Genomic DNA, 27,826 nt, shown 5'->3' with positions numbered 1-27,826 from the left:
TTACCCTTCCGGAGCACCTAGTCACCTTTTTGGTTATTTGTTTTGTACGAGCATTATTTTTCTTATTAGTGATTTCTTTACATTTGTATTGTCCTTTTATTTTGTCTTGTATACTTATTGTTCAAATTTTGATTTTCTCTCTGATATAGACACTCTAAGCGTACCTTAAAAAAGTGCCTTTGATACAATCTTAATCGGCAAAATGACTGAATTTGTGTTCAATTTTATTTCAAATACCATAGATGAATATAATAGGACAGACAAGAAACAAACAATGAAATGCATATGCAAAGTAATTTATGAAGTTGGCCAAGTGTTTGTACAGTAAACTCGCAAGCGACTGTACAGCCAATTAAAATATCCGACATTGAGAAAATGAATATATTTGGATTTCTACTGGGACTTCTTTTAAACTTTCAGACAGGTAAGACAATATATCAGAAAAGGTACATGCGAAAATTCTGGTAGCAACGAGTAGTTTTTCAATATTTTTTTTACATTTCTTATCGCTGTTGTGTGACAATTTTGATCGATTTACCCGGAGCTCCAACATTCTTAGGAAAACGTATGGATACATATAATATTGTTTTTATTATTTGATTGGTTGATATTTACATATGGATTGTTTTGATTACCAAATCTGGAAACAGAAACGTTATATAGTAACATTTGAGTTCATCAAACTTTCCATCTAGCAACTTGTAATTTTGTCAAATGTAGGAACCCCACTAAAAAGTTTCCCGAATGACTTCTATCTTTTGTACATTGTATATTATAGAAAATATTTTCCATTGTGATAATTTTTTAATATTTCTTTAAGAAATACATGTACACTATCCACTTTCTTCCACATATCACAGTGATAATTCTTGTTCCCATGGTTACTGTCTATTTGTCTATCAAACATCAAGAATCTGTTTCCATTTTGTTGTTTGACTGGTTCTCTTTTGAAGTTTGCTTCTTTTGAGGGATGTCTGCATCAACTGTAATAGCAATGAAATTATTCTTTTACTATAAAGATTCTGAAAATTATTTCTTTCCCTTGCACTTTTGTAACCTAAAGACATAAATTATCTGTACAGTGTTTGTAGATTCTAGTTATAAAAAAGATCTTTAAACCAAAATAGTTTTTATATTTTATTTATCTGTCAATCTATGCATATGCCTGTTTTTCTGTCTTTCTGTTCATTCCACAAGTTTAAACACAACCTTGTTTCTCTTACGTTTGCAGTCATTAAGGTTATTGAATTTTGCTTTTAGTCCAGTGAAAAGAAATAGCCTGTGTGTAAAATGTACCTTGAAGTTTGAAGTTCACTTTCATTGTATTTTTCTTTACCATTAGTAGATGTAAAGTATTTGTATTTCAAAGGAGTAGGTCCGGTAAGGGCCGATTTTGGCCTCAAATTTCAGGTTCATCTGACGAAAGATTTTGGACACTTTTTAAACACTTAACTGTCTATTTCAGTCGATTCAATTAGTTTATGTGAAAAATTTTAACTGAATTAGTCATTAAAAACGCTCCGATTTAAGCTTAGATATGAAAGATCTATCAAATATGACGAAAAATGGCACTTTTCAGATGGTTTTTGTCAAAAATGAAAGTGGCCGCATCCATGTTCATCCTCAACCTTTATATATGTTATGTATTATCATCAAATACAACTTACATTTCAATATTAAGAATGAACACAAATGCGGCCACTTTCATTTAAGACGGAAACCGTCTAAAATTTAACTAAAATGCTAAATTTGTGAAGATTTCAGTAATTTAGCATGACTTGATGATTCTAGTACCCAATATATGTGTATTGAATTGTCAAAAACAGCCCATATTTATGTAGCAGAAGCATTATACTTTCCATTAAATAACTAAAAGTTTACATTTTAACAATTTTGTAAAACTGCTATATTTTGGGGCCAAAAAGGGGTCTTACTGGACCTACTCCTTTGTTCTACTAGTTAATTTTCAACTTGAGCATGTGTGAACTTTGTACTCAGAATTACTATTTTCTGTTGAAATATCCATTTACTTTCCTAGTTTTATTCCTCAAAATGTTATACTCTGTTAAGATGTACAATAAGGTTTCTGAATTTTAAAGAGGTAGCTATAGGGCCAATTCCTTTTAAATTTATTGCAATCCAGTCCTTCAATCACTACTAAAGTTTACTATAATCAATGTCTTGCATCATCATACCTCCAGGTTTAACAAAACGTTGGTGTGATGCCAAACATGTTAATTATTCATATGAGGAAAGATGTATTAGAAAGTTCTGCAACTTTGACAGATTTTGGTTACGGTATCATCCAAAAAAATTAATATGAGGAAAATTCTTAACACCAATATTCTATCAATAGAAAAGCTATGAATTGTCTTTCAATTACAATTTTCCTTTCAAGGATCTAATGTTGCACATTTTACACTTTGTTATGAACATCTTTTCAGCATCTTTAGGATTTGATGTTATGTTAATAATATATATCTTAAAAAATTTTGAGGAACCAATATGATTGGTTGAACATAAAGTAGAACAGAGCATAGTCAGGGCGGGGGGGGTTGGATTTCTATTATCCCTTTTTAACTTGGATATTGACAGAAATCCTGTTATTGATTTGGGTTGGGTTACTGCAATTATTTCTGTGCAGTAACTTATGAAATATTGAACCAATGCTTAAATTTGCTTTTCATATTTTAATATGATGTTATAATTACTGATAACAAAATGGAGGTCAAATTTAATAAAGAAGACTTTAACTTTTCTGGATCTGCCAACTTTCATAATTTTATATGATAGATTTCCCCCATGAGAGGTGTTGAACTGAATTTTGAAAATTCTTTAATGTATAAACTAAACACCTCAAAACAAGCATTCAATATAAGAGAAGCATTAGGTCCTCTTGCGCTTAAGATCCTCAAAGGAGATTTTGAAAAGTTGGCAGGTATTTTTTTCACTTTTGCTGTTCAGGACTTATAGTCACTACAAACCAGGAAAGTCTGAAATGGCCTATATTTGTACTCGACTGTACTGATTTTTCTCGACCAGTCTGAATTGGTCTGAAATTTACTTGATAATACTCGACTGTAGTCTGAACCATACTTAACAGTCTGAACCTGTACTCGACCTTTACTCGACCAGTACTTAACCATTTTATTTTCATCTGAACCATGCTCGACCTAGTCTGAACCATGCTCGACCTAGTCTGAACCATACTCGACCTAGTCTGAACCATACTCGACTAAGTCTTAACCAACCTAGACCTGATTTTTGTATCTATCTATTGTATTTCATCAATTTAGTAACTGTTTTTAACAGCTATTTCCCCTGGCTAGAAATTTGAACAACAATTTGAAATTTAAAATGTATTCAATATGGCATTGAAACCAAAATTTCACAATAAACATAATATAAATTCAACACCATATTTATCAACACTTACATATATATATCACCTTTAAAATAAAAATAAAACAAGCTGATCAAATAATCTCAAAACTGAATTGTGACTAATATTTTCAATGTTATTCAAATTTTTTTGAATGTTTCAGATATATTTTATGGTTACTGGACAATTTTCACCATTTACTTAAGCCTTGTATAGATTTATGGTGTCAGTTGATTTTTAATAATATTCATTATACCTACCAGTGAAAAATGACATTTATTTAATTAGAATATAATTCACGTTAACTAGTTCTCATCGCAAACATCTAGGTGATCTAGAAATAAAAACATCCCTAGGATGTCCGATCACCCTACCTGTGTTACACACCCCAATACAGGTAAATATACAGGTATTCTAATCAGTTTTAATTTTTGCGAGCTAGCGAACAGATGTTCTCGTCGCTGCAAAGTTTTCAACAAAATTAGTAATTTAGTTTTTTTCTATTGAAGACTTCTTTAAATAACATAGTATTATTACTATATCGTTAAATTTGAAAATTTAAAATTATTTGAGTATGGATTCCGATCTCGAGATGCACGAGAATTCGGAAGTAAACAAAGATGCGCCATCTTTACCTGCAAATGAGAAAAAAGATGGTTCAATGTCCAGAAATGACAAGAATGGTAAAGCTAAGAAAAAACCTTCTAAGTCGACGGTATTACAACAAGAGTATGAACAAAAGCTAAAAGGTTTGCAAGACAATTTTGATAATAAGTTTGAGACTTTATTTAACATGATGCAATCGTTGGCCAATGTTAGAGGGGCTAATAACGATAATGTAGTTCAGAATAGGGATACACAAGGTATGCCCATATCTGAAACTAATGCAGATTCAAGGGGTCAGAATAGAGATACGCAAGGTTTGCTCAGATCTGACACCCCTAGACCCATTATTCCGCTAGTTTCGAATCTAGACGAGGATTTGGGTTCTCCTAGAGTGTCTAGGAACACAGATTTCGACGCAAGGTCGGAAATATCTATACATGTTAACCCTATAGAAAGGGATATACTCGGAGATATTCGCTCTGATAATGAGTCAGACAATGAGAGCGAAGCTAGAGTTGAACAGTCAACAGGTAGTGTTGCTAGAAAAGGTGAAAGGTTTATGAAACATGTACAGTTAAAATCTGTTTCAAATGAAGTAAACAAAGATAGTGAGTTAAGCTCAGATACTAGACATAATGTTTTGTCAGAATTGTTTAGTGAGGATTTTGCCTCAAACAATGATAAAGGTAGTGTTGGTTTGATTATGGATCAAGCACAAGTCAATATTTTGGAAAATTCCTGGCGGTGTCAGCACCCAGAGAAACTTTCTGCTTATAGAGAGGAATACAGGAGTTGTTTTCCTGTACATGATAGTGCTATAGAGTTCTTGCAGGTTCCTAGTTTGGACGACTTGCTAGAGCCAATGATGAGAAAGAACCATGGGCCAAAGGCAGTAAAGTCGTGGGATACTGGCCATAGGCAATTGCATACACAGCCTTTAAAACAAATAGAGAAGCTTTCTTTTCAAGGGCAAATGGCGTCTCGTATGAATGTGATTTCTGGCATGTATATGCAACAGACAATGGGTACACTGCTTGGGAAGCTTGAAAATTCTCCGTCTTTAGAACACGAGGAGAAAGAATCATGTTGCCAAATTGTTAAAGATTTGTTTGCAATGTCTACAAAGTCTTTAGACCAGTCAGGTAGGACTGGTGCATTTTTTCATTTAGTCCGACGTAAGGCTGCATCATATGATTCAGGTCTTGTGACTTTGTCTGATATTAAAGACAAAACACAATATTTGCCTTTATCAGGTGAAGGTGTTTTTGGGAATGGTCTTAAGTCATGCCTTGAAAAGCGCAAGGAACAAAAGGATCAGTTGAATGATTTATTACCTGAATTAGGTCAGGGTAGGAAAAGAAGGGCAGATTTTGACCGAGATTGGCAAAATAAGAATCCCAAGTTCAATGTTGAGCATAATGCTGTTAATGCCAGTAAGACTCGAGGCTCAAATAACAATAGGTTCAATGTGCCTAAAACATCAAATAGTGGGAGACAGCCACAAAGAGACAATCAAGGCTATAAGGGTCCTGCTAAAGAGTCAAATAGGGACAAGACCAACAAGACTGGTCAGAGTAGCTGGGGGTCTTTTCGGATCCCCAGAAAGAACAACAGTTGACTCAAAGGTAGGTTCAAGTTTGATGATGTGTACAGAGATTCCGGTAGGGGGGCGGCTAAAATATTTTCTTCAAAATTGGAAAATGATAACAACAGATCAGTGGGTACTTTCAATAATAGAGGAAGGTTACAAATTGGAATTTCTTCAAAGACCTGCATGGACAGGCATCAAGAAAACAATAATATCTCACAAAAACACAGATATATTTTTGGCAGAAATAAATTCTTTATTAGAAAAGGATGCTATAGAAAAAGTGAATTTTCCGGAATCTCTCACAGGTTTTTACAGTACACTATTTCTGGTGCCAAAGAAAAACGGGAAAATGAGACCCGTGACAAATTTAAAACCATTAAATGCACATCTAAAGAAAGTCCATTTCAAGATGGACACAATGAGCAAAGTCATAAATCTAGTGAAACCAAAAGATTGGGCAATTTCAATAGATCTGAGCGATGCATATTTCCATGTACCAATATTTCAGAAACATCGTCCGTACATGAGGTTTTGCATAGCAAATCAATGTTATCAATGGAAAGCAATGTGCTTCGGCCCAACATGTGCTCCTCGAATTTTTACAAAACTGGTGTCAGTGGTAGCTGCATATCTGAGAACTCAAAATATCAGAATGTCAGTATATTTAGACGATTGGTTGATAGTCAATCAGGACCAGCAGCATTTAGTTCAGGATCGCCTGAAATGTCTCAATCTGTTGGTTTCACTAGGCTTTATAATAAACACAGACAAATCAAGCCTAGTTCCAAGTCAAGTGATAACATATTTAGGGGGAGTTTTTCATTTAGACAAGGGCTTAGTTTATCCAACAATGGAAAGGATAGAGAAGTTACAGATATTACTAGAAAAAATGCTTTTAGGTCAGAATTTGGCTCTAGATTTTTTGAAAGTTTTGGGGATGATGGCATCATGCATCGAGTTGATTCCCAATGCTCGTCTGTTTATGAGACCCATTCAACTTCATTTGTTAAGTTTTTGGAGGCCAGTCAGCAAAAATATGTTGGCACATGTTCCATTGACACAACATCTGAAATACCATCTTTTATGGTGGAAAAATTCAGCCAACACGCTGAAAGGCCGATATTTGCAATTGCCGAAAATCAATGTGACCATAACGACAGATGCTTCAATGACAGGTTATGGGGGTCATATTGGAAAACAGATTTATCAGGGAGTTTGGAATTCGGAACAGAAGCTTTTGCACATAAATTGTTTGGAAATGAAAGCTGTAATTTTGACAGTTCAGCATTTTCTGAAAATTTTGAAGGGAAAATGTGTTCTGATAAGGAGCGACAACACAAGCGTAGTACAATACATAAATCGTCAAGGGGGGACGAAGTCCCCAAATTTATGTTACTTGACTTGGGAGCTATGGCAGATAGCAATTCAAAACAATATAGTCTTGAAAGCAGCCCACATTATGGGCAAGAAGAATGTTTTAGCGGATCATTTGAGTCGGGAAAAGGTTTGTCCGACAGAATGGTCTCTGAACAAGTCTATAGTGCAGCAGATTTTTCAGATATGGGGAACCCCATTGATAGATTTGTTTGCATCATGGGAAAATCGCCAGACAGAAATATTTTGCACTTGGATTCCTCATCCCAATGCTTTGGCCTTGGATGCTCTGACAATTCCTTGGGAGAACATGTACGCGTATGTGTTTCCCCCAATTTGTCTGATTCCAAGGATATTGCAATATATGAGGCAGTTCCACTGTCAGATAATTTTGATTGCGCCCCAGTGGCCAAGGAGACACTGGTACACGGAGATCTTGCAGTTACTGATAGCTTGTCCAATAAGGCTACCAGTAATGGACAATTTGTTGTCTCAGGCCAAAATGAAAATTTTTCATCCAAATCCAGAAATATTAAATCTGACAGCATGGCTTCTTTCGACAGACGTTTTAAAACAGAGGGATTTTCTCAATCAGCAAGAACATTGCTCTCAGCTTCATGGCGAGATGGTACAAAAAAGGACTATTCCTCAAAATTCGAAAAGTTTAATAGCTGGTGTGGTGAGAGACAAATTGATCCATATTCAGCAAATTTAAATCAGGTTGCTGATTTTTTGGCTTATTTATTTCAGTCTGGTTTGCAATATAGGACAATAGCAGGTTATAGATCTATGTTATCTGCAGTGTTACCTCCAGTGCAAAATTTTCCTGTCGGCCAACACCCTAACATAGTAAGGATTATTAAAGGTGTATTTAATTCTAGACCACCAAAGGTAAAAATTCTACCTGAATGGAACTTAGAATTGTTATTACAGGCTCTTGAAAAGAAACCATTTGAGCCTATGCAGGAAGTTGATTTAAAGCATGTAACTTTAAAAACAGTGTTTTTAGTTGCCATAACTACATTCAGAAGATGTAGTGATTTGCAAAGTCTCCGTATTGATGACAAGTCAATGAGAGTTCAGTGTAAGGGTATTACTTTTGTAAGACATGGCTTAGCCAAGCAAGATCGACAAAAGCATTTTGGAGAAAAATTATTTGTTCCAAGTTTTCCAGAGAAAACTTTGATAGATCCAAAAAGAGCTCTTTCAGTTTATTTGGATAAAACTAAGAATTTTCGGAAAAAGTTAAGTGAATCAGAAAGAATTAAACTTTTTCTGGGATTAAATGAACCACACAAACCAGTGTCAACCGCAACTATTTCAAGTTGGATTGTTCAGGCTATTAGAATAGCTTATGATGATGACAATATGAAAGTAAATGCACATTCAACACGTGCTATAGCTCCAAGTTGGGCTTTGTACAAAGGGGCTTCTTTGAAATAAATTTTTTAGATTCTGCCGACTGGGCAGTTGAATCAACTTTCGCAAAGTTTTATTTGCGAGATTTTGATGCTACTAAAGTTTTAGAATAGGATGTAAGCATACAAATTCATTTATTTGTATGGTACTTTGTTTGTTTATTGCAGTATAACATGTAGCTGTATATAGATGTAAATAGTGGGTTTTTTGTTATGGTGATAGTATTTTATCCTGTTCGATAGAAATTTTGTTTGTGGAGTTTTTCTTGAAGAGAAGGAAATTCATCCTCCACCGTTGAATGAATTCAACACTGCTTTTAAATCAGTGAGTATATTCTAATTAAATAAATGTCATTTTTCACTGGTAGGTATAATGAATATTATTAAAAATGGAACAATTTGTTCCCAAGTTGAGATTTTTAATAATAGAGTTATACCTACCAGTGAAGGGGCCACCACCATCCCCTAGATGAATTTCTAGATATGTGTATATTGAAGGAACACGACAAAAATCAAAACTGATTAGAATACCTGTATATTTACCTGTATTGGGGTGTGTAACACAGGTAGGGTGATCGGACATCCTAGGGATGTTTTTATTTCTAGATCACCTAGATGTTTGCGATGAGAACTAGTTAACGTGAATTATATTCTAATTAAATAAATGTCATTTTTCACTGGTAGGTATAACTCTATTATTAAAAATCTCAACTTGGGAACAAATTGTTCCAGTTTAGTTAATAATGCAGTGAACATTTTTTTTTATTAAAATATATTTAAAATAGTATATAAAGCAACTTAATAAATTTTAAAAATCACACCTTTGTTTTTTAAAACCAAGAATTTAATATAATCATGATAATAGAACTTCCATAGCAATCCTTGATAACCATTTAAAAAAAGAAATGTGTTCCAAAGTTGCAGAAAAAATTTATTTCAATTAAATTTAAATAACTTTTGTCAAAATTAAAGACATGGCATACAAGAAGCACTTCAATAAGGTTTATTTACCTCAGTATACATGTGTGTTTTACAGGTAAAAAGAAAGCCCTTTTTTTCTTAAACTCGTGTATTACTTATTTAGTGAATTCAAAAGGCCTTGCGATTTAAGATTCACAGGATGTTTCAATTTTTAATAAATGTTAATTAGAAATTAATACTCTCTGACCAGGTGTGATCTATTTAATGAGTTTGCCCTAAGCAGGAGGTATTACTTTATACTTTACCACTAATCAGAAGAAAAATTTCATCTATTTCTTTAATTTTTTTTATCCCTTTTTGATATATATTATATATAATATATCCCAAATTATAACAAGAATAGATATATTTCTAATATAAGGTTAAACAATTTCAGTGATTTTTTGTCTGTTGTTACCTCATTAAAAAGATAATTATATAACTATTGTATGTAACCATGAAACCTATATAGATTTTCTTTAAGAATTTAGGAAAATTAAGTTTAAAAAAAAAAAAAAACACATGCCAAACAAGAAGCACCTTAATAAGGTTTTATTACCCTCAGTAAAGGTGTGGTTTTTAGTTAAAAGAAAATCTTTTTTTTAACAAAACTCTAAAACTTTAAAATTAATATAATTAAATTATTATATAAGATAATTTAATTTAACTATCTCTATTTGATAAATCTGAGAATCATGTAAGGATGTAAAAATATGTTTTTATATATATCTTTATTTTATTGTGGCTGTTGTCATGTCAGAAAAAAAGAAATTAATTTTAACAGCTAAATAAAAATAAGTATAGGTTTTTGGTCAAGTATGGTTCAGACTGGTTGAGTATTGTTCAGACCTTTGGTCGAGTATGGTTTAGACTGAAAAAAATTGGTCGAGTACAGGTCGAGAATGGGTTAAGACTGTTTCAGACTGGTCCAGTAATAGTTCAAACTATTTTCAATGGCAAAGATAAGGGTCAAGTACAAATCAGTACGGTTGAGTATGGTTAAGACTGGGTCGAGTAATGTCGAGTAAAATTCAGACCAATTCAGACTGGTCGAGTAAAAATCAGTACAGTCGAGTACAGATATGGCCCGAGAACACAGTTATTTCGTAGTGCATTTCTTTTAGACAATAAATTCAAATTAAAAAAATCGCACCTGCTCTATCTCAAAAAGATTTTTACAGTGTAGTTTACTACTATTGATACAAATAATATCAAAATTATAGAAACTTCTACCAGCTCTAACTCAAAATATTGACAATTCTGTGTTAAGGGGGGCTAAAATTCAGTTTGACAGCTTCAGACATTCTAATTTTTGACCTTTTTTAACTGGACCAAATCACTACTTAACATAAAGATTCAGCACCCAAATTTTTTTAACATGTAATTTCATCCCCTTACTTAATAGTTCATGCATAAAATATCAAGAAATAAATTGGGAAAGTGTATCAAAAAAAAATGCAAGTTATACACTGTTCACACTAGGGACTATATTTGTAGACAACGAAAACCAAAGGACGATAACTGTGTCCTTGGACCTAATAGGACAGAAAGACTTGACCAATTTTAATAAAACTTTGCATGACCTAAGCTTAGGAAATTATAAGATAGTTGGCCAAGTTTCATGGCCATAGGATATATATTATAGAAACTAGGGCCATTTTAATATTGAAATTTGGATGTTTATTTTTGACGTTTAAATCAAATATTTTCAACTGTTAAGATTTTGGCCTAAAAAATTTAAACATTGCAAAAATTTGCTTTTTAAATACTCTTGAATATAAAATAATAAGTATTAAAAGCAACGGAACACTCATTTGATTTATCAGATTTATCACAGTTATTCAAAAGTCAAATTTATATGAGCCTGTGTCTGAAAATAGAGATTTTCGAATTAAGGGAAGCCTTACATAAACATGCATTTTTTTCAACCAATTTGAAGTTTTTGAAGTTTTTTAACCATAAATTATTCTTCTATATATATTAAATGTACTTTAAATGTAAATAAAAGTTACAAAAAGCATACCACATGAGTATAAAATGGTCTTAGGCCATGTAAGACTGAGAATTATTTAGAGTCGATTTAGGCCGTAGCCCATATTTACATATAAAGATGCACACAGAGGCTATGAGAAATGGAAATTTGTTACTTTTTGCTCATTTCTATGCTAAGATGTCATGATACAAGAAGTCTTATTGCAAAAGGACTCTTGAATTCAACTTTTTTTGGCAGACAGTATGGTCTGATGACCAGTTTTTCACTTTTCAATGGAAAACTTGCATGTAGTTTTAGTCTCAATTGGCATATATTTGAACCACTTACTATCCTAAAGAAGAAAATTATGGTAGCATATGAAATGAATAGGGTGTACTGATCATTGTAAAGTGTTTTTTTTACAGATTTAGTGAAATATTTGGGATGGACAACAGATTTTATGTACAATTAAGCTCTTCACATTTCACATACATCAAACAGGCCGTTTTACCAGGGACATAAATACAAATATTCTGCACATTTTTTCTGTGATAATCTACTTTTCTCTAGATTCAGAGTTCACAAATGGTTAATTAAATTTGATTTAAGCATAGAAACACAAATATCAGGAACATAAAAAGCTGTCAGATAGAAAGTCAGCATGGCTCTTAGGCATAAAATGGAAACTGCTTTAAAATGCTTATTTTAGCCGTATAATGCCAAAATGGGACATTTTAACAGAATTTCTGTCAAACAAAGATGTAAATCCTTTACTTTTATTGAGTTCGACAAATTGAAACCAGCAAACCATTCAGAAAAGTTGCCAAAGTACAGAATCTACATTTACGGAATCCATCTCTTAGGCCCGAGAACACAGTTATTTCGTAGTGCATTTCTTTTAGACAATAAATTCAAATTAAAAAAATCGCACCTGCTCTATCTCAAAAAGATTTTTACAGTGTAGTGTACTACTATTGATACAAATAATATCAAAATTATAGAAACTTCTACCAGCTCTAACTCAAAATATTGACAATTCTGTGTTAAGGGGGGCTAAAATTCAGTTTGACAGCTTCAGACATTCTAATTTTTGACCTTTTTTAACTGGACCAAATCACTACTTAAGATTCAGCACCCAAATTTTTTTAACATGTAATTTCATCCCCTTACTTAATAGTTCATGCATAAAATATCAAGAAATAAATTGGGAAAGTGTATCAAAAAAAAATGCAAGTTATACACTGTTCACACTAGGGACTATATTTGTAGACAACGAAAACCAAAGGACGATAACTGTGTCCTTGGACCATATAGGCCATTTCAGACTTTTACTGGTTTGTAGTGAGTCCTTGATTAATTAGAACTAGAGGCTCTAAAGATTCTGTGTCGCTCACCTAGGTCTATGTGCATATTCAAAAAAGGACACTCTTCAACATTGAAGACGAGAATAGAATTCCTGACAAAAATCTCTTTTTTGTTGATCTTGTATTGTTGAACATTTAGTCTGTTTAGTTTCTGTCTATCTTCTTCAGTTTTTGCTCAAAACAAAAAAGGGTAAAAACAAGCATTCTGAGTGCAAATTGCATGGCAATACATAGTCCCCTACCAGTTAAAAATTTATTGTACTGGAACAAAATTATTCTTTAACTTGTCATGGTGTAAACTATATAACAAATATCAAGTTAATATCTTCAAGCATGACGTCAAAAAAGTGTGGAAAACTGATTATTTAAGTGAATTTTCAGAGTCCAAGGACATGAAGGACCATAACTCTGCACAAAATCATCAGACCGGAACAAAATTCGAACTTGATCTGTAACTTGTCATGATAAAACCATATACCAAATATCAAATCAATATCTTCAAGCACGAAGAAAAAAAGTGTGAAAAACTGATTTGTCGGACTGACAGATGGACAGACAGACTGACGGAGTGCAAACCTAAAGTCTCCCTCAACTTCGTTGGTAGGGGACTAAAACAAATTTCATTTAAGGGCAATCACTCCTGTATAGAGTGACAGTCTACACACTATATCAGTAAAATTTGACTTGTTTGTAGATCTTGCCTTGCTGATCATTTTTTGTTTTTAAATTTTCTATTAATCTATTATAATTTTTATCATATAAGGCAAAAAGCAAAAAAAATTGGTAAAAATTGTTATTAAAGGACAATAACTCCAATAAGGAGTGGACAGACGACATCCTCTGTATTGCCTTAATAGATCTTGTCTTGCTGATCACTTTTGATAATTTAACTTTCTATCTATCTATTATCATTTTTAAAATATAAGGCATAAACGCAAAAAATTGGTAAAAATAGTCATTAAAGGGCAATATCTTTAATAAAGAGTCCACTGATTTCGGTTGTCCACTTACTTGCAGATCTTGTCTTGATGATAATTTTTACAATTTAAAGTAATAGTTTCCAAGATTATAGGCAAAAATGAAAAAATAAAATGCTTCGCCGAGCACAGGCTGATACCACGGCAGAGGTCAAACCCTGAACAGTTGGGGCAAGTTTGGACACAATATTCAAGCTTGATACTGTCTGAATTTGGATTGTGATCAAATTTTTGACATAATATAGGTTTCTGACACAAAATGAATGTGGTCAAAGATCTTAAAAATTTGAAATTGGACATTTAATTTACCTGGTATGGTCTGATATCCAAAATCTAACAACATGGTTAGATTCAGCATATAAATGATGGCAAAAATTTTCATATTTCATTTTGTTCTATACCATGCTTTTATGTATGGTCCAATGACCAGGTGAGCTAAAAAATGAGATTTGGGGTATAGGTCAATGAGACAGCAACACAACAACTAAAACAACAAAAAGGTATCTAAAAGGCAACCAACACAGTTTTATTGAATAAATATTCCTCACCTATAATTTTTATGCCCCATCTACGATAGAAGAGGGGCATTATGTTTTTCGGTCTGTGCGTCCGTTCGTTCTTTCGTCCCTTCATTCGTCCGTCCGTTCCTCCTTCCATCTGTCTGTCCCGCTTCAGGTTAAAGTTTTTAGTCAAGGTAGTTTTTGAGGAAGTTGAAGTCCAATCAACTTGAAACTTAATACACATGTTCCCTTAATATGATCTTTCTAATTTTAATGCCAAATTAGAGTTTTTACCCCAATTTCACGGTCCACTGAACATAGAAAATGAAAGTCCGAGTGGGGCATCTGTGTACTATGGACACATTCTTGTTTGCTATGTATTAACAGAATATGACACAGAATTGTTTGGTTATTTTGCCTTCATTTGTTTTTGCTTTTTCCTGATGTGAACATATATTATAATTTTTTACAATTTAATTTGGCTGAAAATATAGCAAATATCTAGAGAAATAAAAGAACAGAGTTCCAATGTCCCCTGTGTTGCACATATTTTATATGTCCATGGGCATGATGGGCAATAACTAAAAAAAATTTTTTTGTTTTTTTTTTTAAACTAATTTTTTAAATTATCGTAGAGAGTTGAAGTCTTGAGAGCAATTTCTGATATATTTAATATTTCCAAGGAGCATAACTCTTTAAAATATTTGATCAGCAATCATTTTCAAAATTGCCTTTGCTGATATTAACCTTTGATATGAATTTGATAAAAATCTGGCTAAAATTGTACATGTGAGAGCGCTTACAATGTAAATTTCCATATAATTAATATTTCTAAGGGCCATAACTCTTTTAAAAATTATCGATAGGCACTGATTTTCAAACTTTTCCAAGACATTGCTAATATAAACCTACAATAAACATCTGGCAAGAATTGTACGCAAGAGAGTGCTGAAAATGCAATTTTTGTCGCAGAAAGCTCGACAAAGGGATAGTGATCTGGCGGCTGCGACGGCAGTGTAAGCTACCTTCTTAAAAGCTTAATATTTCAGAAGGTAGAAGACCTAGATGCTTCATACTTTGTATATAGATGCCTTATGATATGAAGTTTCCGTCTGTCATATGTCCATTGTCCTTGACCTCATTTTCCTGGTTCAATGACTACTTGAAAAAAAATTAAGATTTTTTGTAATGTTAATTTCTCTTTTATTATGAGTAATAAGATAACTATATTTGGTATGTGAGTACCCTGCAAGGTCCTCATGCCTGTCAACAGTTTTCACTTGACCTTGACCTCATTTCATGGATCAGTGAACAAGGTTAAGTTTTCGTGGTCAAGTCCATATATCAGATACTATAAGCAATAAGTCTACTATATTTGGTGTATGTAATGATTGTAAGGTGTACATATCCAACTGGCAGGTGTCATCTTACCTTGACCTCATTTTCATGGTTCATTGCTCAATGTTAAGTTTTTGTGTTTTGGTCTGTTTTTCTAATTCTGTATACGTATGCATTAGGTCAACTATATTTGGTGTATGGAAATATTTTATGATGTACATGTCAGTCTGCCAGGTTTTATTTGACCCTGACCTCATTTTCACGGTTCATTGCTCAATGTTAAGTTTTTGTGTTTTGGTCTGTTTTTCTTAAATGTTAAGCAATATTTCAACTATATTTGGTGTATGGAAAGATTGTAAGGTGTATATGTCTGGCAGGTTTTCATCTGACCTTCACCTGACCTCATTTTCATGGTTCATTGGTCAATGTTCAGTTTTCCTGGTTAACTTTGTTTCTTAGATACTATAAGCAATACGTCAACTATATTTGATGCATGGAATGATTTTAAGGTGTTCATGTCTGTCTGGCAGGGTTCATCTGACCTTGACCTCATTTTCATGGTTCATTGGTCAAAATAAAATTTCAATGGTTTGGTCTGTTTCTTTTATACTATAAGCAATAAGTCATCTATATTCGGTGTATGGAATCATTGTGTTAAAGGTGTACATGTATTTTCAGCTTTGTTTATCTGACCTTGACCTCATTTTCTTGGATCATTAATGTTAGTGTGATATTTGTAGTAAAACTTTATATTACGACTATCAACATAAAATCAATGGTCAGTATAGGAGGCGAGACATTTCAGCATGTGCACTCTTGTTCATATATAATAAATGTTTCCAGGGGGCATAACTCTTTTAAAAATAGTTCATTGGCACTGATTTTCGAACTCGTCCAAGACATTGCTAATATAAAGCTACAATAAAAGTTTCATATAAATCTGGCAGGAATTGTACACATGAGAGCTCTAACAATGCAATTTTCCATATTATTAATATTTCCAAGGGCCATAACTCTTTAAGAAATTATTGATCGGCACTGATTCTCAAACTTGTCTAAGATACTGCTGATATAAACCTATGATATAAGTTTTATAAAAATCTGGCAAGAATTGTACATGTGAGAGCGCTAACAAGACTGGATGGACGCCCGGTATTTCTATGTCCCCCACAACGGGTTGCGCGAGGACAAAATAATATAAATATTTCTATTTATATCTTCAAAAACAAATCCTTACAATCTGACTATAAAAATAAAACCAAGTTAACAGATAAACCTGTGACAATCAAGTCTGCTTCTATTGGTAAAAAAGTGATTAAAATCCAATCAGAAATGCCCCAATATTAAATTTTTGAAAAAAAATACTGGTAATTCTATATGATATACAAATGTACATAGCATAAAGTTTTAGGCGAAGAATACTCATTGCATAACATTATAAGTGTAATCTCAAAATTGTCAGGTCTATTATTGTTTATTTACAATGGTTTTTTACTTTTTATTTTAATCTAAAAAAAAATTGCTGAATGGTTGTTAATATTTGGAGATGCTCTATGATGTTCATTGATTGATGAATTAAATGACTGATTACGGTGTAATGTCCAGCAGCAAATATAACAAGCATATTCTCGATGTTAATGTGATATGAAAATACCCTGCTTTAAAATATGTAAACAAAAAAGCAATAAGTTAAAACATTAAAATATCAGGCAATGTACAAGTATTTTTTCCTATAATTTTCTCCCCCCCCCCACTCCACCCCCCACCACCATTTCCAGCTTTTAAGTTAAATTTATTCTTACTGTCCATTCTGATCTTTTCTTTCTGTTGGTGTCTGATCCTCTTCAGCAATTTGTGTTTTCGTTTTCCTGATACTCGTGTGGCACATGTTCTGTTTTGCCTAAAATAATATAAAACAATATAAAACGGTTGTCATGGTTATAAATGTTAATTGTTTTGTTATAAATTGGGCCGTTAGTTTTCTCTTTTGATTTGTTTCACTTTTTTCATGTCAGCTAGGCCTTTAATAACCGACTATATGGTATGGATTTTTCTCATTGTTGAAGGCTGTACGGTTGCCTATAATTGCTTACATTCACTTGATTTTAACTCTGGTGGATAGTTGTCTCATTGGCAATCATACCACATCTCCTTATCTTTATATACTTGTAGTCTTGAGATTTCTAAAATAGATGTCATTCCTATTGGAAAAGATGTAATTTAATTTCAAAGTAATAAGTATACAGAAAAGTTGGTTTACAATTTCTCGTATTTCTGTATGCTTTCTAATCTAAATGCTTTTCCTGGGGCATTTTTCAAAAGGCTTTTAAAACTAAAAGAAATCTAACACTACATATCATTGTAATCATATTAATATAAGGCAATAATTTATGCAAAGCATTAAACAACACAAAAACAAAGCATAAATTCCATCATAAAACAGTTGTTAGTATTAATGTAAGTCATATAAAACGAGTTTCTTGTAATTATAAAGTTATTGAAAATATTGAACCAATGCATGCATATACATGATATATATACTAAACGAAGTCCTGTATGCACATTTTTTAAATTTAATTCAAACTTATAACGTATTAACGACAAATAATATTTCATTCAGTGCTTGGTGATCACAAGCTAATTAACTTTCAAGTTTGTTGCCGTAGTTTACCGAATTGTGACATTGATAAACACCTTTCCTTTACAGTTATTAAATGATTTGGTGTATTCAATTTGTTAGAACTTTAAGAATCAGTTATTACTATTTATCTTCAGGTGCACGTTTGTTTTCATTCTTTCATCACGATTTTCCCCTTGCACTTGCGCTGTGCAGTGGCCAAAATTCTAATAAGAGGTCTCGCAGTTAAGGATACTGCATACGGGAAAATATCAGCGAATTAGTGTACGGGAAGACAATAATTCAATAGCAATTTATGAAGATTTTGATAATATAAAAGAAAGTTCACATACACTTGTTTCAGTAAAACTTAGCCATTCAAGTATATAAAAAATGTATATATATTCAACTTTTTTTAAAAAATTTTAAAATTTGAAGTTTCAGATATGACTTTAAGGGTAAGGGACTCATACATGTCATAACTGAATTATAAACTATATTCAAGATTGTTTAAGTATACATTGTATGCTTTCTTCTTGTCATTTACACATATGTTTGTTATACTATATTCATTGGCATAGCTTCCATTGATGTAATGAGGTAACTGCTTCACTAAATTTTTTACAAAGAAAAGAGAATGAGAGAGGGATTAAGTGAGATAACAAAAAGATCCTGTCTTCCATCAAACAATTCATTTCTCGATCCATTCGCTCCTCGGATGGAGTAAAAGAATAAGTCCAACTTATTCATAAAATATCACCACAGATACACATATCTTGGTTTTAATAATTCAATAATGTAATAGTTTTATGTATCTGTAAAGAAAAACCAGAAGTAAGAACTGCTATTTTTCATTTTTCATTTGCAATTTGCTGTTTTTACTATCAAGTTTATTTTGGTATGCTGGACTCTTATTCTATACCCATGCATCTGTTTTGTATGTTGCCCTTTCATACTATTTTAAACTGCTAGGTTTTCTTACATATATTTCGATGTGCCCCGTGCTGTCTATCATTTTTTGTTTAGTTTTATATGTATTGTCTATCATTTGTTGTTTTGAAGTTATTGGTCTTTTGTTGGGCAATGTATGACAAATATAGGATGAAAAACCTTGCCCGTAATTATAAATTATGTGATTCATTGACCGTTACCGACATGTGTAACTTCAAGGCATATTTTAGCGGCTATCGATGTCTTTCAAAATTACTGCACTTTTCTTGTATCCCTGGTGCTTTCAACTGGAGAACCGTCGTACACAAGCATCGCACAAGTTGGCACTCCAAGGCGGGTGGGGAGCAAGAAGGTGAACTGTTGGATTATTTTTATCAATAGTACCACTTAAGTTGACGCTAGGGGCCGTCTTGACCTTGTTGTAGGGTATGAATGATTCGTTCATTGTTGAAGACCCTACATCAACTGTCAAGATGAGGAGCAGGAATAAAAGCCCTGTTCATTGATGATTTTCTATGTTTTCAATGTATTGTGTGGGATTTTGTCCCATGTACATTTACTCCATATCCTTTCATTTTCTATACATGTCAGGTGAAAATGAGGATGTCTAATCCCAATCCAGTACATTGTGCAGGGAGAGTGATAGGTCAAAGAACCGTTGCATTATTTTTTCCAGTCTACCATATCAGTTATACCCTCTTTTCCCAGTAGCCGTCCAAATTATTTTCCCTTCATACAGGTCCAACTATTTAGCAGTACCTACTGAAAGAGGGGATTCAGTTTGTCTGTCATGTCTGTTAGGGATGTGCAATGATGTATGAATATGCAGTCACCTTGGGTCATCATTGTGATGTAAAATCCAGTGCCTTTTGGAAGGAGAGTGCTGTCTCTTCAGATTAAAACAGTTTCAATAACTCTTTAAAAAAACCTTTTACATGTCTGTATTGCTATCTCTGTCTATCATGCTTGCTCTGTTGTGGTAGAAATTCATGACCTTCATTTTAATTGCTGAAAACTAGTTTGAGATGCCTGTTTAGCCAGTTATGTGCAAATAAGAAGATGTGGTATGACTGCAAATGGGAAAACTATTCAGCAGAGCCCAAATAAAGGGGATGTCAGCAACTATTGGTCACTCTACAGCCTTCAACAATAAATTCAGCAATTTTTCCATTTGTAAAGGGACATAACTCTAGAACAGTAAAAGTGACACCAATAAAATTCAAACTTGATCTGTGTTTTGTGGTAATAAGCAATGTGTATAAGGTTCATAACATTTGGTCGAGGCAAACTGAAGTAAGAGAATTGAAACGAAAAATTCAGCAATTTTTCCATTTGTAAAGGGCATAACTCTAGAACGGTAAATGTGACGCCACCAAAATTCAAGCTTGATCTGTGTTTTGTGGTAATAAGCATGGGGTATAAAATACATAACATTTGATTGAGGCAAACTAAAGTTAGAGAACAGAAATGAAAAATTCAGCAATTTTTCAATTTGTAAAGGGGCATAACTCTAGAACCGTAAAAGTGATTAAAATTCAAACTTGATCTGTGTTTTGTGGTAATAAGCATTGCGTATAATTTTCATAACATTTGGTTGAGGCAAACTAAAGTTAGAGAATGGAAACCAATATCAGGACATACGGACGTACAGACAGAAAAGGGTTAAACTTAGTGCACCCTAAAAATCATAACAGAAAGTAAAACAAGTCATAATAGAAAACTTTTGGCCTAATTTATGTTAGTAAAACAAAAAACAAATATGACAGACAACAACGAATGAAAACCACTTAACATACAGGTTCCTGCATGACTGTTGCAGGACAAGCACACATAGACTATGGCATAGTGAAGCATAAACAACCCACTCCCACTCTTGAGCATCAAATCATTTGCCTCACTAGAAATAAGCTGTAAGCTATGCCACTGCATGTTTTGTTTCATATCAGTTTGTTTATATGACTTAAGTTTTGAACCTTAAAGTTTAGGTGTTTTTTCTACGAATGATTTGTAACAATATGGAGTGATCCCAAAACTTCTGCCATATAAATTCATTTTAATCCTATCTTTACATTTAAAATTCTCATTCACATTCAAGTAAATTGTGACTGCTGCTTTTGTGAGAAGATTTTCATTATAAGTACGTTTGATTACCGGTACTAGCACAAACAATGAAACTTTTTTCTTTTATTACTGAGGCTGGGCTCTTGGTTAAGATGCAATTTTTTTAACAATGAAAGTTAATATTCAACGAAAGGGGAATAACTCAATCTTTTATTGGTGTTATCAAACTTATCAGTACATCATGTACATTGCACCTGTAAAAGTATCTTTTCCCATTGACTCTCACAAATGAGCTGATTAAATACTATTAATATAAAATTTTACTTATAAAATCTGAAACATTTAATCAAAAACAAGAGGGCTATTCCCTGACTGTATTTTTTTTAAAACAAAATTATAAAAATGCATAATGGAATGAGGGCATTGAAATACATGTATGCTATCTTATGGTTCACATTATTTTTTAAGGAGCTGAAAGCTTTTTTTAAGATACAAATAACCTGCACAATTTACAGTTATTTTTAAAAGCAAGAATTTTACTAACAGGCTAAATAAATAAGATTATATATAACAATGAAAAAAAACTTACTTTATTTTTTTAAGTTGGTCTTTAGAAAGTAGTTCAGCATCTTGTACATCCACAAATCTTGCCTGTTTGTCTTTTGTTTTAGGCTTCTTATTCTTTATTCTATTTTTCTTATCCTGCCAGACAAACATGACGATGATGATTAGAAAGAGTGAGAATCAGTGAAGTCATGAATCATATAGATAATTCTGCAAGCCTGAAAACTATAGGCCAAACAAAATAAACAATGTTCTTTGAATTCTACATTAATAATGCCAGATGAAATATATTGCCCCACTGTTTGCATAAACAGTACTGGCATAGGAGCAATTAAGGGAGGGGCTGTCAAAAAAAATAAGCTTGTGTGGCGTATAATTTCAGAGGTTTGCCCCCACTATTCCATCTACTACTACGCCACCAAACAGTTAATTCAACAATTTGAAAGGCTTTTTCATTTTTAAAACAAACAAAAAATAAACACTTAAAATTAAAGAAAAGCAATATAAAGAAAATATCAAACAATGAATTGAGAAAATAAAAACCATCCAGTTAATTTTTGGGTGAGGGGATCAAGAGGAGTGGGTGAGTTACAAGATAAACAAAATAAACTTTCTGCTTGTACATGTACCTTGTACCATATTAATGTTAGATTAATGAACAAACAACTCAAGTAATCTTAATGATATTTATCTTAAAATGAGTAAATCTATATAGTGATAATTATTAAAGAATCTTTCTCTGTTAAGCCTATTCATTGAGACCTGAGATATCCTGGAACAAACTTTTCAATTGTCTGGCCTAACTGATTATAAAGATGACACACTTATATCACACATGTATCTAATGAAAAGGAATGAAAAATCTGTTATTGTTATTAGTCATGACTGATTCTCTTTAAAGCAATCATAATGTGGTGTATAGTTAGGCCAAACTAATCGTAACATTGCGTAACTTAGTTTGATTATCTGATTTTATCAAATTAGCACTTGGCATGCACACATATTCTTATATTTTCAATGTTACTTTGATGAAAATATTAAAACTAATAATATACTAAGTCTACAAGCCATGACCAATGAAAAATGATGAAATATATCTTTTATTTCAGATTGACAAAATAAGGTTATTCAATCAATTTTTTACTTTCTTTTTGACAGCTCAATAACAATTCAGAAAGAAGAAAGTAGCTAATGATGAAGGATTTTAATTTTAACAAGAAAATAGCAAATTTGATATAAAACATGTGCATGTACAAGAGAAATGCATAAATTTTCGTTCCTTTTGAAATGAAAACAAATTTTGTGAAAATTTGATATATTGGCAATTACATGAGGTATTATTCTTTTTATTCTGTTCTCTTCTTTTCTTCTTTTTTTATTTATTAGCAAGCAATTTGAGCAAATCCATTGAAGAACTAAAAATTGATTTCAAGTGGCCTAAAAGATTTATATGAAGTTTAACTTTTCAAAAAACATTTCTTGAAACATATGGATGGGTTACCAATGTATTTATTCCTAGTTGTCATGGTTATATTTTGTCTAAAATTCATATACTGATTGTTTTTTTTTTAGAAAAAAAAGAATACACATATGTATGATACTATTTATACTAACTTAAAAACAGTACCTAGATTGTTAGTAAAAGTGCAGCACCTGGAGCTCATGAATTACCAGTATATCAATTCATTATAACTGCTTTTTTTATCTATAATTATCATCTGATCATGATTATCTGTTTTGTTGGTAAAGGTAGCCAAAATGGCTTGTCAGTGGGAAGGTGTGTTCCCATTTCGCCTTAGCTGTGAATTCCAGGTAAAAAAAAAACTAAGGCGAGATGGGATTTATAACAATTTAAACAACATGTAATTAGGGAATTGTTTCTCTTGAATTAATGAACTATCAATTAGTACTATTTATTTATGTTTATGGAAATAATTCTTATGTTTTATGTATTATTGTTTTTTTCTCATGCGATTATTTATTACATGTACATTTTCTTTATTAGTATGCTAAGTTTAAAATCGTGCTTGTTATTCAGTACTGATTCAGAAATAAATATTTGTTATGATTGTATGATATTTGTCTTTATTTTATTCATTAAAATATGAAATATTCCGTATCCTATTTGTCATCTCTAATAATAAACAACAACAAAGACTTTATTTACAAAATATATTACATCGGTAAAAAAATAGTAAAAAAGATGAGCCACTATAAAAAGAATTATTCAAAAAGTGGGACAATCGGGAAGACACCAAAAAAACATCTGCATTTAAAAAGTATTTCATGGCAGATTTTGACATTAAAATAACAAATATCAACTAATTGCAATATACAAACAAAAAATACTTAATTATGTTAAATTGTACACAAGTTCCCATTTCGCCTTAGTTAATTCTTTTGTACCTGAAAATTTGTACTATAAAGGCGAAATGGGATTAATCTTATATAATGATTTTGACAGCTAAGGTGGAATGAGAACAAGCTGGTTGGAAAACTGAATATTTTCTAGAATTTTAAGACTATCACCTTCTGATGATTTTGCCAAATTTTGGTTTCATTGTCTAGTGGTTCCTGAGGGGGATATTCATTAAAAAGTGATTTTAATACAGAGCAGTTCACACTAAACAGCTAAATGGGTAAACATACAATGTAGACATACAGTACCCAATTTTTCAAACACAGGTAAGCTGAAAGCTGAAGACAGAAAGTCACAAATAATTTGTTTGTAATTGTTGAATATGTAAGAGAAAGTACTTCAAATAATTTCTTTTTATTATATATATATCATTTTACAGTTTAGGGAATAGTTCATAAGCCTTGATAAATGAAGAATTTATCAAATTTTAATTATTGCAAAGGATATATTTCTTAGCACCATGAAGCCATTTAAGTTCAAAGCCACTTGGACAGATTTTCTTAACAGTTATTTGATCGTTATTGATTTTGTTCAGAATACATTTTGTTAGAAAAGTTGCTTTATATATAATAGTTCAAGATAAATACAATTTTTTTTAAAATAAACTGTTAAATTCTTATTCAAAGAAAATAATCATAAAACCAAGGATTTGTATAGCACTATACAAATCCTTGATAAAACTGAATTGTGAATTTTTGTCTGTAACTTTTTATCCTGTGACTTTCTGTCCTAAATTATTTTTCAACATATATATATTTCAACCATATATATAAAAAAATAAAGTTGAAAAAAAAAGAAACAAAAACGTTAATGGGACATAAAAACATATTTCTATTGGAAACACATTAAGGTTTCCAAGTTACACTTCATGCTCTCTTCAAATTTAGCACCATTAGTAAAAATTAATGCTGGAAACAGTTTAATCTTTCATTCTTTGATTGATTATGTTGATGAGGATAATCATTACAGAATATGGGCATGATGGGGATTAATAAAAAAACCAAAATGAAGTTTTATTATATGGGCCATTTTCAAAAATACTATGAAAAGTATCATTCACTAGACAGAGATTGTTATCAAGTCACAGGTTGTGCAAAATAGACATTTTTTGTATGGAGTATACATGTACTAGAAAAAAAGCTTTACCATGAGAATAGAAGACTTAATGATAGAATTTTGAAATGAATTATATATTCTATGGTCGGGTTGTTGTCTCTTTGACACATTCCCCATTTCCATTCTCAATTTTATAAAAATATGTGAAGAAAGCTCTTATTAAATGTTTTAGAAAATAAAAATAATTTTTACACTTCTTATTCAATTTCTAATGTATATACCCTTTAACCAATTTGAGTGATCTCAAAATTAGAAAAATTTTGAATTTAATCAAAGTATTATATACCATGTATATTCCGTTTTTTTTCTTTAAAAAAGATATATTTGTGGTATGAAAATATATGAAAAAAATCAAATAATTGTAAAAAAGAAAAATTTTTGGTATGACATGCATGATAAAATCAATTATTACAATTTGTATCATTTAAATGTAAAGTCTTGCATACATCATGTACATGTATGATATGACATCGGTATTTCATAAAAAATCTGGACTGATCATTTGCTGACTGTCATTTGTAATCGAAGATGTCCAGTCTTAGTTTCCCACTATTAGTGAGAACATGACCTCTTTTGACCTATGAAGTCAATATTGCAAGTGTTAATAATAAATTGTCCTTTAAAGCGAAATGCAGATGTTTTAAATCAGATTGTTTGCCTCAAAAATTTGTCCTTGTATGAAAATGTTCTCAATGACAAATGTAAGGCAGATTCTAACAAGCATTCTGAGAGTATTGTATGGCAATACATAGTCCCCTACTGGGTAAAAATTCATTATACTGGAACAAAATGCTAACTTATTCTATAACTTGTCATGGTGTAAACAAAAAGAAAATATCAAGTCAATATCTTCAAGCATGACTAAAAACAGTGTGGAAAACTGATAATATAGTGAATTTTTCAAGTCCAAGGACCATAACTCTGCATAAAATTATCAGACCGAAACAAAAATTTGAACTTGATCTGTAACTTGTCATGATAAAACTATATATCAATTATCAATCAATATCTTCAAGCATGATGAAAAAAAGTGTGGAAAAACTCTAACATTAGATATGATTAATAGTTCTCTTAAATTATACATGATGTAATACAATGTATATTTATTTTCAAATTATTATCAAATATAATTAATAGTTCCAAATATTTTTCTTTCATTTGTCACAAACTAATTTAGATTTGTAACTTATCTATAAAATGTCAACAACTTTTATCTATACACAATGTAATGTAATGAAATATATACCTTAATAAAAATAGATTGTTATCTAATTAAAGGATTTCACTTCATAAAATTTTTTTATATATTTAAATATATATAGCATTCAGAAAATTAGCTTATACAAAATAACAAACACTTCAAACAATTTACCAAAGAATGTCTTTTAAAAAATGAGTTATCTTCCTTTGTACAGAAATATGGTTTACATACAAAATGTAGTACTCTAACATTAGATATGGACCACGATAACTCTGGACTAAATCATCAGACTGGAACAAAATTCGAACTTGATCTATAACTTGTCATGATAAAACTATATACCAAATATCAAATCAATATCTTCAAGAACGAAGAAAAAAAGTGTGGAAAACTGATTTGCCGGACTGACGGATAGACAGACGACACCCAGTGGCGGATCCAGAACTTTTAGTAAGGGGGGGCCCACTGACTGACCTAAGGGGGGCCCTCTCCAGTCACGCTTCAGTGATTCCCTATGTAATCAACCAAATTTATCCCACGAAAAGGGGGGGGGGGGCCTGGGCCCCCCACAGCCCCCCTGGATCCGCCTATGACACCGGACATTTGTATACCATAAAACGTCCCATCAAAATTTTGTTGGGCGGGCGTATAAAATTCTCTATTCCATGTATCCATGGAGTGATTAAAATATATTATTTTTTCAAATGGTAAACATGGTAAAGATCACAAGTGCCTGGGTACAGGGTACTGATATTGTATTTGTCATTGTTTGCACTATATATTCAACTTTCTATCTGAACAGAAATGTATAAGTTCCCTGAAAAAAGACCAGAAATATCATATTTACGCGTCGCCAGGTAAACTAGATTTGCGACAGTAAAACTACCGATGGACGTCCACAAAGCTTCAAATACAATACAGTTATCTCTTAACTTGTACCCATTTGTAACTAATTACAGTTGAGAGGAATGCGTATATTCGCCATGTACCATTTGTATCCATTTGCACCTGGTTGCAAATGAAAGGGGTGAAATATAAAATTCCAGCACTAATCTATAATTTGTCATATATGCCCTGGCATAATCCACCCTGTGCCATTGGGTTATCAGCTGCGCTCATTGAAATCTATTAAGGTTTAGGAGCAATTAGTAAAATATACATAGTTACCTTGTTTGAAACCTTTCCCATCTCAACAAGAATTCATATAGAAGTTTCAAAACAAATGCACGTGGACAAGACTGGAAGTGTAGTATTTATTGTAAGTATGTCCAATGACGGAAAGGATATGAACAGGATGCGATCAGATGGATGAGGGTCTAGAGGGGGGCGTGGGGAAAAAAAGGGGGGGGGGGTTGTTCCTTAATATATTCTTTAATTTGTAGGTCATTTTTCTCTATTGCTTATATTTTGCCCAT

At 32.1% G+C, this 27,826-nt stretch overlaps 1 protein-coding gene across 1 annotated transcript; it reads right to left on the bottom strand.

Moving 5' to 3' along the window:
• Window positions 1-784: 784 nt before the first annotated feature.
• Window positions 785-27,674, bottom strand: LOC127729558 (uncharacterized). The gene is made up of 4 exons (XM_052237385.1): window positions 27,579-27,674; window positions 21,701-21,813; window positions 17,285-17,382; window positions 785-983 (listed from the first exon to the last, which is right to left on the bottom strand). The coding sequence occupies exons 1-4, from the start codon at window positions 27,597-27,599 to the stop codon at window positions 907-909; spliced, it is 309 nt and encodes a 102-aa protein (XP_052093345.1). The 5' UTR covers window positions 27,600-27,674; the 3' UTR covers window positions 785-906.
• Window positions 27,675-27,826: the final 152 nt, after the last annotated feature.

Source organism: Mytilus californianus, unplaced genomic scaffold, assembly GCF_021869535.1.
Source record: "Mytilus californianus isolate M0D057914Y unplaced genomic scaffold, xbMytCali1.0.p SCAF_2, whole genome shotgun sequence".
Classification (NCBI taxonomy): domain Eukaryota; kingdom Metazoa; phylum Mollusca; class Bivalvia; order Mytilida; family Mytilidae; genus Mytilus; species Mytilus californianus.
This window is presented reverse-complemented; position numbering and strand designations above follow the sequence as displayed.

Coding starts and splice junctions, on each gene's coding strand:
- LOC127729558 (XM_052237385.1), bottom strand. CDS start 27,599: ATGGGAAAGGTTTCAAACAAG. Junction 21,814..27,578: donor TGGGAAAGGTTTCAAACAAG/GTAACTATGTAT, acceptor TTTGTCTGGCAG/GATAAGAAAAATAGAATAAA. Junction 17,383..21,700: donor GACCAACTTAAAAAAATAAA/GTAAGTTTTTTT, acceptor ATATTATTTTAG/GCAAAACAGAACATGTGCCA.